Source organism: Amphiura filiformis, chromosome 19 (genome assembly GCF_039555335.1).
Source record: "Amphiura filiformis chromosome 19, Afil_fr2py, whole genome shotgun sequence".
Taxonomy (NCBI): Eukaryota; Metazoa; Echinodermata; class Ophiuroidea; order Amphilepidida; family Amphiuridae; genus Amphiura; species Amphiura filiformis.
The window spans coordinates 43,757,624-43,775,155 of NC_092646.1; the positions used below are offsets into that span (position 1 = coordinate 43,757,624).

The 17,532-nt window shown below is 36.5% G+C and overlaps 1 protein-coding gene across 1 annotated transcript in view; it reads right to left on the minus strand.

Annotated features, from left to right (window-relative positions):
• LOC140140731 (arrestin domain-containing protein 2-like) overlaps window positions 1-17,532 on the minus strand; it is a 94,996-nt gene that overhangs the window by 38,361 nt on the left and 39,103 nt on the right. The window contains exons 2-3 of the mRNA XM_072162480.1: window positions 14,677-14,814; window positions 4,206-4,459 (exon numbers count right to left, since the gene is read on the minus strand). Of these exons, the coding sequence (XP_072018581.1) occupies window positions 4,206-4,459; window positions 14,677-14,814 (392 nt within the window). The remainder of the gene's footprint in view (window positions 1-4,205; window positions 4,460-14,676; window positions 14,815-17,532) is intronic.

The following is a 17,532-nucleotide window of genomic DNA, read 5'->3' on the forward strand; positions in this document are numbered from 1 at the left end:
TAATCATTACCACTTTACTTTGTTAAGCGCTACGCGTATCATAAATAAGATCATTTGGCTGACTACAAAGTCCACCACAGGAATTATTATGTAAAGAATCGAATACATCAAAACACTTAGGTTATCTTCATACGCAATGCAATATTATTGTTTTACTGAGATTTCATAATGTAAGTACAATATAACTTGTGACCCGGGCGTGTGACGTCATTAGAATCTCATTTTTAATCGACGTAATTAAAGACCCATTCAGTGATTTGCTCATCAGGACGATCGTAAAAATCATCAAAATTCATATTTTGGTATCTTTGTCATTGTCATAGATGTGCTAACATAGCCTGCGAGTGGTTCAACCGAAAGCCGTGTATTTAAGACAAAATAAGATATTTTACACAAATCTGTAATTTCAGATACTGACAGTATCTAAATTAGCTACATGTATTTGAATGGGCTTCAACTTCGTCAAAACTGCTGTTTTCTTCGTTTTTTGCCAAATTTGTCATTTCAAAAATACCAAATGACAATTTCAATGATTTATCCTTCACTTTTAAGCAGTTTATAAGCAATTTTAATTTTTTTACACTTGCACTGGGATCACTGAATGGGTCTTTAATATAAGAGAGGTTGCGTTTCCCAAACGCCGTGATCGTACGCCTGTGTAACTATTCAAAATCACTCTACTGTGACGAAGAGAGGTCGTTTATACCCGAATTGAAGATTCTGCACCACGAAATGAACGAGCAGACAGCATAGAAAATGAACTAAATTTGTCCGTTTTAAAATATATTAAAGACAGTCAAGGATGTTGAAAATACGACAGAATCTCCATTTTTATTTAATCATCTTTATTAACAAAAGAAGAAGAACATATAACCCCAAGATCAACTGAGATCCATTCCGATCTCAGGCATGGGTAAACACAGTCACAAACAGCCAATATACACATAAACAATGAGGAAATACATCATGGCGGTGAGAAAAAAGTTATATGACTTCTTGGACATTCCACTTTGGCTCATGTCTTGAGTTGACGATTGAGTAAGATGACATGAGAACAGATTTGGTAATTTGGTCTTTCAATACCTTGAATTTTGTTGGGGTGTTAAGGGGGTACTACACCCCTCGATAAATTAATGTCTATTTTGCATTTTTCTCAAAACTAATAACACAGTGGTAACAAAAGTTATGTATATTATAGGGGCAAGGAATCCAATTACTACACTGGAATTTAAGTGACACAAGACAAGCGGTTCGTCATTTATGATAAGAAAAGAGGTACCGCTAGAATGTACCTCATTTCCTATCATATATACTGAACCGCTTGTCTTGAGTCACTGAAATTTCAGTGTAGTAATTGGATTCCTTGCCCCAATAATATGCATAACTTTTGTTACCAGTGTGTTATTATTTTTTGAGAAAAATGCAAAAATAGTCACGAATTTACCACAGGGGTGTAATACCCCCTTAAGTTGTTTTGACAAACGAGTCAGCCTATATTTGTTGTCGGTGTCAATCAAGCCTCTAGAGCCGACTTCGATGGCAATTAACGAGCAATCATACCCGGCGTCGGTAATGTCGGAAACAAGGGAAGCGTACCCATCATGTTTGATAGAGTTGGCTTTACCAATGTTCGGCTCGAATGGCACCGACAGTTCAAATAGAATGACTCGCTTGTCTGCCGGCCAAAATAAAACAATGTCGGGTTTTTGGGATGTGGCAATTATGTTGGGCGGTATTGTACCGCCACCGATGGTATTATTTTCAATGTCGGCATATACTTGTAGATTGCCATACTTAAACGATCTATTTTGTTTGTAAGGAATCCTTATAATAAAGTAACAGTGAGGTGTGAAAATTTAACATCATTCACACTTGCGGTTCTCATACGTGCAGATTGAAATACGTGTGAGGACGTAAGGATGAGATTGCGATTTGCCTCTTTGGTACAATAACTTCCACGTATAACGCATGGAGGAAGTAAAGTTGAAATCGACTATTTTGTACTGTGTCACGCGGTTCATCAACGCGACTAATTTCCTCACGAAAAGTATCATTTTGAAAATAAAGTCAAGATAAATATGTATGTTGTCGTCCTTGCAATCATAATGGGATGCAAATTTTAAACGTAATCATGGTAATTGCTCATAAATAAACATAAAATTTCACCAGGTTTGCCGTCGCAAGTAATAAAGTAGAAAAAGTGATCCCCCTGGGAATCGAACCCAGGACCTCAGGTTTACGAGACCTGTGCCTTAACCAATCGGCCACGGGAGCTTCATGATTAGGCTGGTTGAAATCCGAACCCATAAACGGTCACTTAAACTTGCTCATTTCAGCTGATATGCATGCATTATTTGTATTATATACTCAAAACACGATACAACCATTGAAGACATGATTTTGTTTTTAATTGTTTAGAGATAATAATTATACTATTGTCTAGATCAGTTAAGTTTAGTTCAGAAAAGTACGTGTTTCAACGATTTCCATATTGGGAAGTTAATTAATCCTGGTGTCGGGCAGTATGCAATGAAAGTTGACGTCTGACCCTACCGGTATATGGATTATTTTAATGGCATTTCTCTCATGATGATCACATAAACAATGTACCTTTGTTTCAAACAACACATGTACTAAAGATACCACACACTTGATTACGTAACAGTATTAGCATAAAATCAATGGTCTATAGTCATTGGCTGAAAATGATGTTATTGATATATTTAGATTTTCTCGAGAATTAAAGTATGGAGAGTGCTACCTATCGATGCAAATATAATACATGATCTTCATTTGTTCGCGTTATCTATTTGTAAACACAGTTCTTGCTCATGAAGGGGAAGTCCCGTGCGTGATTTTTATACAATTACCCATCGCGGAATACCCCAATGGATACTATCGATCAACTTATGAATCCTTGCGAGTGTCGTAGACTTGCACAAGATCCGTATCACTGGACACTGGGGAAGTATTAATCGCATTTGACACTTTTAGGAATTCACTTTTTTATGGTGAAATTTCTGTGTTGAACCGGAAGAGTCTGAGCAATCAATGAAAAAATGAAAACCTTAATCTAGAATGTGATATCACAGTATAAAATATATACATAGCAGTGATGTAATGTGAAATATATCATCAGTGTGTAAAGCAGAAGCCGTCCGTCCGTCCGAGACTGGCTTTATTTTGTCTTCGGACGTGTTATTTTCCTAACCAACCCGTCCGACGGACGCCCTGAGCTGTTGCCACCTACATTTAATAGTGTCTTACCGACCACCCTGTAAAGCCACTTGGTAGCGGGTCAGCTGGACGGTTTTGCAACTTTGTCCACCTTGGACATTTTGTCCGCTGATAACTAGACACTAATAATATTGACCTTTTCGGTAAATCCCATAAGCCTTTGCGAGTACACCTGAGAACTCGTCATATGACGTCACGCCGATCTGCGCCGATGTGCACATCGTTTATCGAACATCGTTACTGCGCATTGCAAGTCGGAGTGACGTCATATGACGAGTTCTCAGGTGTACTCGCAAAGGCTTATGGGATTGACCGAAAAGGTCAATACGTATATGGACGGGTTACTCTTTCAGGCCAGACAGGTTACTTTTAGGGGCTGCCTGTCGTACGGACTCGTTGTTTTTTGCTGAATTTTACACTACACTGATATAATGTACATAGCAACAAGTCCCATTCGGTGATTCCAGCGTATGTGTACATTAAAATTGTTTATAAATTGCTTAAAAGTGAAGGATAAGTCATTCAAATTGTCATTTGGTATTTTTGAAAATGAACAATTTGGCAAAACACAAAGAAAACAGCAGTATTGACGAAGCTGAAGCTCCTTTCAAATACATGTAGCTAATTTATATACTGTCAGTAGATAAACTACAGATTCATGTAAATGCCTTAATTTGTCTTAAATACACAGCTTTCGGCTGAAGCAGCCTATGTTAGCACATCTATGACAATGACAAAGGTATCAAAATCTGAATTTTGATTATATTTACGATCGTCTGGATGAGCAAATCACTGAATGGGCCTTTAAATAACAAGTTCAACACTTCAGCGAAATGGTGATCATGGTGGTGGTGGAGCTGCTATTGCTGCTGCTGCTAATAATACGCATGTTTGAATAGTTTATGTAAAGATTAAATTATCAACTGAAATACAATAAAAGAAATTTCATAATTTGTTAATTTTCTTACCAGATATTTTTGCTGATTACAGTTGATAGGTGATCCTATAAACGAGAAATATCTCTCGGCAACGGGATCTACGGCCCATGATATATCCATGTTGGCTTGTACAAAATACCTGATGCATGCTATTTTACCGCACTCGAATGAGCATGGAAGATTGGTCTCATTGGGAAGGCGGAATTTAAAAGTAAAGGTATGAGAACCGGCGGTGAGAAGCGGGATTTCAGAGTCATCTTTGCATAGAACATCGTATTCTTCATCTGAAATAAAACAGAATGACAATTTTACGTCAATGCCAAACTAAAGGCGAAACAAAGTATAGTATAGCATTATGTATTCTCCATGTTTATTATAACCTCCTTGATATATCATCACTATCATTTCATTGTGTTACTTCTCCCCTATTCTTTCAATGGATCTCTCAGGAATAGCTTGCTTGTATGCTAGAAATGCAGGCTTTTACTGGCGAAGTTGTTTATACTTGATTATCTTGCTTTAGTTTCTTTTCATTATTCTAGCCTCAAGCGATTGCAAAATCCAATTATCTACGCCTATGGGTATATTGTGTGTTTTAGCTTAGTGGATTTCATTGCCTAGAGCAGCAGTGCTTGGCCTTGAATATTCGTCCTTTGCCTTGAATATTCGCAACATAATTTTATTTTCCTTTCCATTATTTAAAAGAAAAAGATGATAAAACAAACTTTTTTTTTGTTATTTTTGAACTTACTTTAAGGTGGTACTACACCCCTTGATAAATTTGTGACTATTTTTGCACTTTTCTTAAAAAATAATAACACACTGGTAACAAAAGTTATGCATATTATAAGGGCAAGGAATCCAGTTACTACACTGGAATTTCAGTGACTCAAGACAAGCGGTACGGTATTTATAATAAGAAAAGAGGTACCGCTAGAATGTACCTTATTTCTTAACATATATATATAATGAAACACTTGTCTTGAATCACTGAAATTTCAGTGAAGTAATTGGATTCCTTGCCCCTATAATATACATAACCTTTGTTACCAGTGTGTAGTTATTTTCGGAGAAAAATGCACATTTAATCACAAAATGTGTTAGGGGGTGTAGTACCACCTTAAACACATACAAATCGAAATCTAATCATGTTTGTCTCTCACCTCGACAAAACAGATTCGGTAAGTTCAAAAGAAGATCAGAAAACTGAAACTAAATGCAATGCTACGCATTTTGAAAAACATACAAACGCCCAGAAGATTGTAATATGCAGTAAAAGATCATGCTAAACATCTGTTGTGTATATGAAGCGGAATGTTTACCACCCTGCTATTAGGATACCAACAGACAGCATCAATAGATGTCTGTTGATGATGTTGATGTAAAGCTATCTCACCAGACGTTTTTTAAAATTCAAGATTTTGTATGTCCTTATCACCTATGTTTCAGATCGACGTTTTATTTGTGAAAATACCATAGGGGCCTACATACCAGGGACATACAATGCATAAAAAAGTAATTGGTATAACCCTCTTAAAAAGTAGTGCATTTGCATATGTACTTGCTCAGTTAGCATTTTTTAGCATCAAAATACATCAAAATAATTTAACAAATTATTTAAATACATAGGATCCATAAATATATATAGGCATAGGCCTACACAATCATGAACTTAAAATGGGCAAACTAACCCATATTTACCATTTTAAAATAAATAACCAACACAGCTCATCAAATTTAAATACAAAGCACTTTTATCAAAATCATAAAATTCAAAATTCAGAAATTGCAAGCAAAAACCCAAACAAAACTTGGGGAATTTTTCAACAACAGAAAAGATTTCAGATTTCCAAAATACTGCATAAAAGGCATGTTTTTGAAACAAAATAACCAAACAGTTAAAAGATTTGAGACAGCATAGTATTTATATTAACATAACAAGAAAATTCATCATTTAGTATTTGAACAATTAAAGATTTTGAACATGCTACATGAGCAAGTACGATAATGAAAAGGGGGCTATATCCAAAACAAAAAATGTCTTATACCTTAGTGATTATGGATGGGACAAAGATGCCATTTTTGTGACATATCTAGCTTATTTTTGGACACACTGTCTCATTATTACTACGACTTTACTTTCAGCGTTAACTGTTCACGCTTCGGTATTTTTTAAAAAATGTCAATATTTACAATAGCTATGTTATGAGTCTTTGCAGTGGAGAAAATAATGCCCGCGTTATTGTCATTGCATTAACGTTTTAAGAAATCTAGTTTATACACGCGTCTGTCGCATTTTGCTGCGCGCCATTGCACTTGACACTTCATCATATTTTAATAATAAAGTCATGCAGTTATTTGTGCTGGAAATCATGATTCATATTGATTCTTAAATTCATGTGTGATGATTTTCTACTTGACATTTTAGTTCATTTTGACGCGGCTATTGAACATGAATTGCGTTATTGCATACTACACAATGCCATACATAACGCATTGCAAAATCACCCAAACATTACTACATAAATGGCAGGTATCCATGGCATCAAGAAGCACCGGCATTTACTTCTCAATCATTATTTAGTGAAGTATCTTTATCGCATGTTTTGATTTGCATTCATATTTATTTCCATACCAAAATTATTTTAATTGTTACATAATATTTAACAATAGAAATGCGAAATTTGGCATGGCAGAGCGGACCAAAAGGCTTGATGTGGTCGATTCCTTTCTCCTCATGTCTTTGACACTATTTGAATGTGATAGAGCCTGCGTAGTACATTGGTCTAGGGGAAAGTGGGGTAATCCCGGGCACCTTTCGTTAAGGCTACACAGGTACAAGATTACATAAAGTTCATCAGTGAAAATCATATCAATGCAAAGTAGGAGTAATGTTCTAAGTAGTTACCAGTTTTTAATAACTCAACATCTATAGTTAATAAGTTATAATTAAAAAACAAAATGGTAAAAAATTATGGGGTAATGCCGGACACGGGGTAATCCCGGACACAATGATTGCTGCTAAAAGAGAAAGTGGAGAAGGATGATAATCCCCTAGAATGTATTAGGTACTTATGTTACCTCAAGCATACAACTATGGGGCTGTCATTGTTGTCTATATTTTCGAAATAGTAAGTGTCCGGCATTACCCCATCTGTATAGAGAATGCATGTGTGTCCGGGATTACCCCTCACGGTCCCGACTTAATATTTCAGTGCTTTTTCTACTAATCCATTTTTAAGATACCAAAATGCATACATCCAGCTAACAATCAAGTATCAAGCATAATTTCCATCCATACTTCATCTGTGTCCTTTGTCGCATTAGCTGTCACCCAGCTTATAAATCACTTTTCAGATAAAAAGTCAAAAATTACCATTTCTGTTTTTTCGTAATTTTCACAAAGAAAGACGAGACCCAAAGCGCTGGTAATAGTACACGTGAGATACACCTTGAGGTAGCTAATACCCCAAGGTAGTATAATAGTGCCATTCTTCTCCGTTTAGCTGCAATCGATGTGTCCGGGATTCCCCACAGTCCGGCATTACCCCACTTTCCCCTATTCCACTTGAAAAACTTACACCCCAAGACATAATCTTAATTACACACAGATGGGGTTAGCTAAATTGGATGCTCCATTTGATATCTACACCCCCTGTGTAGGAGATTAACGTCATGTCTTCAATAGGGAGTGTATGAATTTCAACTGGAATAGACCATTTAGGGGGTAGGAACTGAGTAAAAAATCCACAAACCCCTTTAACGTTAACGCCAATTTCAAGATACCTATTAAATTAACATAATTATCAAATCAATAAAATGGATTTGAATCGCTGAAAAGGTCAATTTACTTTGTTGTGTAATGTTGAACATTTAGTTATTAATATTATTATATAATTATTATTCTTTGTGTCCTTGTTCATGTTGACGTTTTCCAATGTAACATGGAACACCACGCCAATGATTTCTGCAACAAAGACGCAAAACATAAAAGCGCGAAACGCGGTTAACGGAAGCTGATATGAGTAGAAAATGACATAAGAAAACCAAATTCAAGATTATAGGTGGTACCAACATAAAAACACAAAATTTTGTGTAAAATTCAATTTCATTCACAATTTTTCATCATTTTTTTTTATAATTATCCCTTTTTTTTTGTCACCCTGGGTAAAAAAATAGTCTATTGTTAAGCCAAATTTTTTCACCAACGCCTTCCGTCTACCGACGGCCTTACATGAACCGACGGCCATGACGAGCGGGGGGGGCACCGGCCCCTTCCCCACTGGCTACGCCACTGTACCTCATCCCAAACCTTAACCTTTGCGCAAGCTAATTCGTGGCATTCACATTATATCAAGCATTCAGCAACTTATCGTGAAACAACTGTAAATATACACAACTGTTTATCTTGTCTAACCAAAAGCATACTCAAGTTAACCCGTACGCACGAAGTGTATTTATTTAGTTACAGTACTTCATAATATAAGATTCCATTTCAGTTCTGTGGATAAATTTGATAGGTATACACACGAAGTGGTAAACCAATATTAGCTTTATACTGAATACAATTTGACCTATTGTGATTTCCTGTGCAAATCATTGTCTTTTTTGTGTTATTTTTGTAGCATCTTTATGTGCCTCAGGGAACTTAATCTTTTCGGAAATTCCCAGAATCTTTTACAATCGGGTCGCACGCTTAAATACAGTATAACGTTTTATGTCAAATCAATTATATATAAGGACCCTCCTTGTTTACCTGACTCATACGCAGGCCCGTACGCAGGATTTTTTTTGGGGGGGTGCTGATTTTGAAAAAGTGGACCTTTTTCCCAGGAGGGGGTGCGATTTTGTGAAAAGTGGACTTTCTTCCCCAAATTTGGACGTTTTTTGACCAAAAAAGGGTTAAAAAACGGATTTTTTTGCTCGCTACGCTTGCAAATTATGCAATTTTGGGACTTTTTTTATACTTTTGCAAATTTGGGGAGGTGCGATCGCACCACCCCCCCCCCCCCTGCGTACGGGCCTGCTCATACGTCAGTAGAAAGCAGAATGACTACACAGAAACAATGGCTGTTATCCCATCCCATTCAAGCAGCTACATCCAAAGATATTTTGATTTACATAAAGTATCCTTGTTGGTCTACTTTCCATGATTACACAGTTACCTTAGATTAATGTGAGGATCACGAAATGAGCGCAAAGTCGCAAGTTGGTAGTTTCGAGACGCCCTGGCTAATACGTTTGGTGTTCTTTGTTTCCTACGCACCTGTTCAAGTCAGTAGTATGTCTGTATGTCCTTTGTGAATGGGGGCACAATGGAGCAGAATGTCTCGAAACTACCAGCTTGCGACTTTACGCACATTTCGTGGTAGCAGGTCATAAAAACCTCTTGAATTTGCCTAAATATCAATGTATAGAAATTGGACTAGGTGAGTTGATGTTCAAATAAATATTACTGTCACTTTAAAAAATAAAAGCTCTAAATCACACTCAAAAAACTTTTGGCTGACATCATGCACCCAGCAAACACAAAACGTTTTCGACATCATTCGCAAAAGGTTATAAAAGGTTGTCAGGAAACGTTTAAATGTCGGGTTATATAAAGGGTATATTAAGGGTATAAAACGTTTTCATAACATTAAAAAACATTTTTTGATAATCTACTGCCCAGCAAACACAAAATATTTTACAGAAAACGTTTAAATGTCGGGTTATATAAAGGGTATAAAAACGTTTTAATAATATTCCAAAAACATTTTTGAAAACTTGATACAAAACATTCTAAACAAAATGTTATTTTGGGGTTGAAAAAATATTTTGCAAAAAACGTTTGCCCAAAATATTTGCAATAACGTTTTAAAAACGTTTCCATGACCTTTATATAACCCGACATTTAAATGTTATTAAAACGTTTTGAAAAAGACATTTTAAGAACATTTCTGTGTTTGCTGGGTGCAAATATTTTAACATAATGTTATTTAAGTATTGACAAAATGTTTGGCAAAAAATGTTTGCAAAAATAGTTTATAATACCATTTTGAAAACATTTAACAAATATTGTTGTAGTGTGTTTTCATAAAAACGTTTTAAAACGTTTTCATGACCTTTATATAACCCGACATTTTAATGTTATTAAAACGTTTTACCTAAACCAAAAGCCAAAATATAACTTATTTAAAACGTTTTTAAAACGTTTTTGTGTTTGCTGGGCAACAAACCATTAGCGAAAAAGTTTTTTCGATATCACCTTTTTTCTAGTCGAAAACAAAAAACAAAACTAACATTTCTTGAGTTAGATCCTCTTAATGATGTTAACAGACTACAGTTACTTATTCACATATGCGACTACACGTGTAAATTAGCGGAGATGCCTGGAAAGTGTAAAGTAATTCAAAATTATAACCACGATAAGAGATATATTTAGCAGTGAGTATTACTTATGGAATTTAGTGTTGTACGGATCCATTGCCATGGTCGATTGTAACACCGACAGGCAGGGAGTGGTTGTAAAGACAGGCTGCCCGCCCATTGAATCACTTCATTAAATCGGAATGATTTAACGTAGAAGCTCAACCTGACTTACTCATCTTGTAACAAATTTGATTGTTTTAATGCATTATCTGGAAGTTTCCCATCCTGAAAATCGATATATGTGACGTGTCATGTCAAAAGGAGACACTTTTGGGCAGGATCGTAAATGGAGAAATAGACATAAATCTGCCCATGGGTGATTTTTTCACAATTTGGGTTTGTTGCGAATTTGTGATGTTACCAATGTTTAAAATATTGTCTGATAGTTTCAGACCGGAATATAATTGGCATCTTGTATTTTTTGATACATTTTTCAAGGTAATTCCTACTGTCAACATTGTCAATAATATTTTTTAAAGGCCGATATCTCAATTTCCAATTTTATAATACCATAACTTACAAACTTAATATCTTCGCTTTGGAATGTCCGATTTCAATGGGGAAAACGGCGTTGTGGAGCAATATATCTCTATATTTAAGATATGTAAAAACCCCAATATTGATACCCTGCCCAAAAGTGTCTCCTTTTGACATGACACGTCACATATGTTCTTTGACATTTCATGCTCACATTATTATAGGTGGGTGACCCCGATCAACAGCCGCACCTGCCCACTGTACTTCATACATCAAAACTTAAACTGAGCTTTTGATATCAGACGGATTGCTCATATGAATAATATGATCTGCAGATACACTATTTAGGTAGGAAGAAAATTAAATGTAGATTTTCTCTGTCCGCATTTACACATAAAATCTACTTAGCAAGAGGGAATGCAATAGGAATATACAAGTATAGAAAATTTTGCTATTTTGGTAAAAACCTAAACAATACCATGAATACGCTCAGAAGAGATATTTATCACAATCGCGTATACATCTGCGTACATTGTGTTTTCCATTAGTTTTATGTAAAATAACTCAATGGATAGCTTCAAGTTGATTGTATGCCCATCTGCTCTCAAGGCCCAACTTCACAGTTAACGATCACTATTTACTGTGGACGACCGTAAAGCTATGCAATCACTAATTACTATCTGGCCTTCGCTGTGTGCTGTGAACCGGGTGGAAAAGGATAGAGAATAAGCGTGATAAGAAACAGAAAGATTGCATTGTTTTCACACTAATACAATATAATTCCATTGTATATAGTCAGACACGTACGCAGGGGGGGGGGGGGCGGGGGTGCTTTTTATACAAAAAGTCCCAAAATTTAAGAATTTGCGAGCGTAGCGAGCCAAAAAATCAGGTTTTTTATGCTTTTTTGGTCAAAAAGGTCCAAATTTTGGGAAGAAAGCCCACTTTTCACAAAATCGCACCCCCTTAGAAAAAAGTCCACTTTTTCAAAATCAGCACCCCCCAAAAAAAAAAAATCCTGCGTACGGGCCTGTATATAGTTTTAGTGAACGTTCACACAGCACAGTGGACGCTCGAACCCGGGGTTCCAACCAGAACCAGACCCATTTGTAACATTGCGTTCTCATTTGCATTTACGTCAATGTAGTTAAAATCTAAAATGGCCACAGAACCTTGAACACAGACTAAATGACCTGATGATACAAAAACGTCCTACTTTGATTTCGTAAAAGCTATATTGGCCTATCCACAACCACTTGTTTCTCATTTACTTGTGTAATACAATCACAATTACTTTGACAAGTTAGCAACAATGAGTTGTATCATCAACAAGCCATCATTTACCACAACAAAGCTGCTTAGCAATAATGCAGACTATTGTTCTCATTTGGGAACCAAAAGCCTCACACAATATTGTTACTGTGCATCCACCCACTGTTTGCTTTGTAATGGTGCATCCAACTGAAATTACTATACCATTACTATAGCATCACAACCCATTGCAATATCGTACAGGTAAATCAGTTTATCATGGTTTGGAACCAAGCTCTTCATATTTTGAAGGCATTAATACATGTAGTACTAATCAGTACTAATCAGTTCACTAGTCAGGACTAAGTGCTAAAGTGAGAACACATCCTCAGAAGTATATTAGCATTAAAACAACCAAACGTTTATTTAAGTTCAGCTATGTTGGTATGATTAAATCAGGGGCGTAGCCAGGGGGCCGGGGGATTGACTCCCCTACAAATATTTTTCAAAGGTAAAATGGGGACGGCAAAGAGTAAATCCATAAATTGTGACAAACAATCGGCGTGTTTATACTGAGCGTACGGCTTTTTGACCCGCTATTTTCCGGGCACAAAATACCGGCCACCGTTACCCAGCTTGTTTCTACTGAGACCAGAAAGCCGTGTCTCGCACGATGCACGGCATTTTTTTTCCTGTAAACCGGAAGTACGGAAAACAGATTTCACGAGCGCAAGGCATGACGGTTGTATCCTAAATTTAAATGTCTACGTATGGCAGCTCATGGCATAGGACCTAATCACAATTTAGTGTTTTCGTTAATCCAAATTGCATTAATTTACCAGTGGATCTAGTAATTGGCCATTATGATAATTAATTTACAGCCAAAATATAACCAACTCATTAACTATAAAGAAGTAGGCCTAGACTATGTAAAGTCATATCCACTTTACTTCATCAAGTTCATGCGAGTCACACATGTGGCCAGTGTATATAATATCAGAAAGAATGAACTTACTACATTATAGGCCTATGCCCCTACTAAAATACAAATAGAATATAAATCGCGTTATTTTTGCAACACACATGACCTCGACCCGGCAACCGATCACACGGCTCGTTTCTACTGAGCGGGTTACACGCTTTGACCCGGCATGATCCACCTCAAGAGGTGGATCACGAAAGGCGAGCACATGAACCGGCATGACACGGCAACCGATTACCCAGATCGTTTCTACTGGGCTTGTTACCCGCCATGACCCGGCACGGCACGGCATGGCACGGAATTTGGCCCTCAGTAGAAACACGCAGAATGACAAATGAGGACGAAAATTTGGCTTTGCACACTAAAATCCTGGCTATACTACTTAATTAAATGTTAAGTTAAAAACTTTCAATCCAAACACAAAACTCTATTCATTACATCGAAATTTTCAGGTGGTACTACAGCGACACTGAGTTTGTGATCTGTATCATCATGCATCAGATCGGAAACTTTTTAAACTTATATTTATATTTATATAAGTTTGAACCTCAGAAAAATGATTGTATATCCAAAGGACAAAATAGGCAAAAAAGATCAAAGACATTACTGTCGACAAAGCGCTCTTTTCAAAATGTGATTTATATGGAACATAATCATTGGTTAGTATTGACTCCTGAGTGAATCACCTAGACTTTTTGCGAGGACGGTCACTAGGATCCACATGCAACATGCTCATCTATCAAAACACAGTTCTTTAACCCCAATACATTTGCACATTCATTCAATGACCTTTGAAAATTTGGGTACAAAAACTCATACTCTGAAACTTGAGGTCAAATTTTGCACTATGATTGTTTAATTGAGGTTATTGGACTATGCCAATGGGATGAGGACAGTGTGGTCCATAGTGAAGGAGGCAGTGAACATCAAAGGTGAGCCATCAACTCAATAAGGACGGTGGGTAGGTTCAAACATCTAGCAGTCTACCCCGGCAGTCTGCGAGTCTGTGATAAAGTCTTAAAGCATCTTTTAAAGATCAAGCTGATGTACCGCCTGGAAATTCCAAAGTAGGAAAACATTTTTGTATTTGGATCAAAAATATGAAGACCTGAGCGCAAGAAGATCGTAAGTCCACTTGGTCCCTCAACATGTATACACTCAAGTTGCGTAAAGTTTCGTATAGTTCTGTAATGTTTTATACATGTTCAGGGGCCAAAACAAATCTTTTACAACCTTTCATGTTGTTTTCACCCTGGAACATGTATTAAACATGATAAAACCCTAAGAAACTATACGTAACTTTAGTGTATACATGTTGAGGGGCCAAGTGAACTTACTGTCTTCTTGCGCTCAGGTCTTCATATGTACTCTGTGCATTACCTTTTCCCCAAACTGTAACTCTTTCACACAGGAACTGTTCGGCGCCACGGACTATTGTGCCACGCTTGTCACTGGCTACAGATGCCGGTTTCTCTCGCCATTGAGTTTTTATCTCACCCTTTAACGCCACTCGTATACCTGATATAAATAGATAAAAATAAGAGATAACATACGTATATTATAACAAAAGGATACACCAATGACGCAATTTGTACTTTATTTTACGTATGAACTTGTACTAGAAATGAAAATAATTATATAATATGCTTGTTTAACACCCGTTGTAAGAAGAATGAATGTTATTTTACACTTTTCAATATTAAGTTACGTGATTAAAAATAGCTGGTGTGTTAGAATTACAACAGCCAGTCTTGGCAGTACAACATGCAAATGAACATTGGATATGTACAGGGTTCCATCTGCTCATAGCCTGCGGAATAAATAACATTGAATTTTGGAAATAAATCTAATACTTAAACTTCCTTTTTTTTTCAACTTTGCTACGTTGCGTCTGCAACCACCAGACTTCATCCGGAATGCGGGTCAGTTGCTCGATGAAGTCTGGTGGTTGCAGACGCAACGTAAACTGGCCTCAAAAAGAAACTTATAATTTTTCACAAGGTCATATCTTAAAATCCTCTCCATAAAAATGGAACACCTTCCTGGACTAAAATTCACAGCCCAACATATTTCTTTTGTTGGGTTCCAATTATTCGCCTGTGAATGTGGTCCCGAAAGCTGTTCCGTGTCTGTGCATTTTACTGCTGTGTCAGTTGAACAACTGCTTGGCTACTGACATGTGTTTAGAGTAGAGTATTGAAGTAATCCTGTGTGCAATTTTTGTTCATTTTTATGGAGATAATTTTAAGATATGACCTTGTGAACAATTTATCATGGTTTGGAAATAAGTTTCTTTTTGAGGCCAGTTTAGCAAAGTTGCAAAAAGTAAGTTCCAGTATTAGATTAATTTCAAAAATTATGTTTACAACTACTTGGTGATTAACATTCACTCATTCGTTTAATCAATAATATTGTTAACATGAGATGATGTGCTCTGGAGGACAGAATAACCAGCAGTCAATGTTAATGGCAATGCCAAGGGGCTGCAAATTGTCTTGCCGCTTTAGGCAGGCTCCTATCTGCCGCCTTCACTGTTTTTTGTTTGCCAATGCAGATATCTGAAATATCAAACTTGAAATCTATATCACTCACAACATTTCTAAAACTAAAAGAGCGATACAGATGGAATTGGCCAATGACGTCACATGTTTACATTCAAAACGTCCTCTGTGGTTTTACTCCGGGTAATATAATACATTGCCCATCGCAGGCAATATATAATACTCTTTTCAAAACCCAACTGGCAAAACCTTTGTTGTTCTAACTGTGTGATATTATGTAGCTTGAAGTACGTGTGAGCAAATTTGATAATATTTTAGCATTAGTGTTTTGAAACCTGAATGCAACAAATCAACTTCCACTATAACTGGACGAGGCTATGAGATCTTTTGACCGGAAGTTTTGATCTTAGACCAACAGAGGGCGTATGAAATGGAAACACATAAGAAGTTTCATCCAACAAAATCCTGTCAATGTCATAGGCGTAAATTAATCTCATATTTGCCCATTTTAGCTCCAAAATGCAAATTTTAGCTCGCTTCGCGCGCATTTATTCTACTTTTACACCATATTTCATCAGTTTAGCTTCCAAATAGCTGACAATTTCGCGTGCTAAGCGCGCATTTGTACAATAAACTTATTCTGTCGCCAAAAGGTGCTGGATTGACTATACTTCAAGAATTTTGTTCCAACATCCCCCCACCCCCATGTCAAAAAGAAATCTACGCCACTGGTCAATGTCTTATTTAAGACAGGCCATTACGAACCCTAACCCTAACCCTAACCCCCTAATCCCTGACCCTAATTGCGGGGGCACTCCCACTTTGGAGGTGACGCGTATGTAGGGCTGTTAAGACCCCCTTTTTCAGCGTCGCTGTCACCCAAAGACCCCATATTTATTCATTATTTTGATCTGTCACCCAAAGACCCTTATTTTTCAATTTGAATCCCGTGTACAACATGATCTGTGATACGTAAAATATGTCAACAAGATTATTTGCCGAATTATTTGGCAAATACCATATCATCATTGTCGTATTATTTTGTAGAGAAGATTTTAAAAATCATATTGCCTTCTCTACCAACCGAAATAATATGGTTATTGCCTTATGTATATAATGTAGAACAATATTTCTGAAATGCAAAGATCAATAACAATCAAGGTTACAAAATCAGAAGTGTCGTTCTAAATGTACCAAAGAAAAAACCATGTCATGTTATTTTGCCCTGATATAAGGCAATCAAGTGTTATAAATTCTTTGAGTCAGAAATATTTTTCTAAATTTAACAAACCCATGGCCAAATTAAAAAACCATGTCACGTCATATTGTACAGGTATAAAGCAATTGAATCAATTATTTGGAGTTGATCAAATTATTATCATCAAGTAATCAAATTGATCGCAATTTGGGATATTTATAGCCCTGTATATGTATTCTATACTGTATTTACACACAATGTCAGGCAATGTGAGCTTTAATGACGACTTTTATGTTATAAAGTAGGTTACACAAGTAAAGGGGAGAGGTCAAACGGATGTTTTTCGATCTAGAAAAATCAGTGTACATTAAAGCCATATTATAACATTTGCTGAGGAGAACGCCCTCAAAAAAATTTTAAATTCAGGTTTTTGCATGATTGTAATGTAATGTACTTTAGTAAACAAAGATTCTCTGCAAAAATCAAGACTTCAGGTGCTGTAGTTTTGTCAAAATCCGAGATTTTGAATAAACCGCC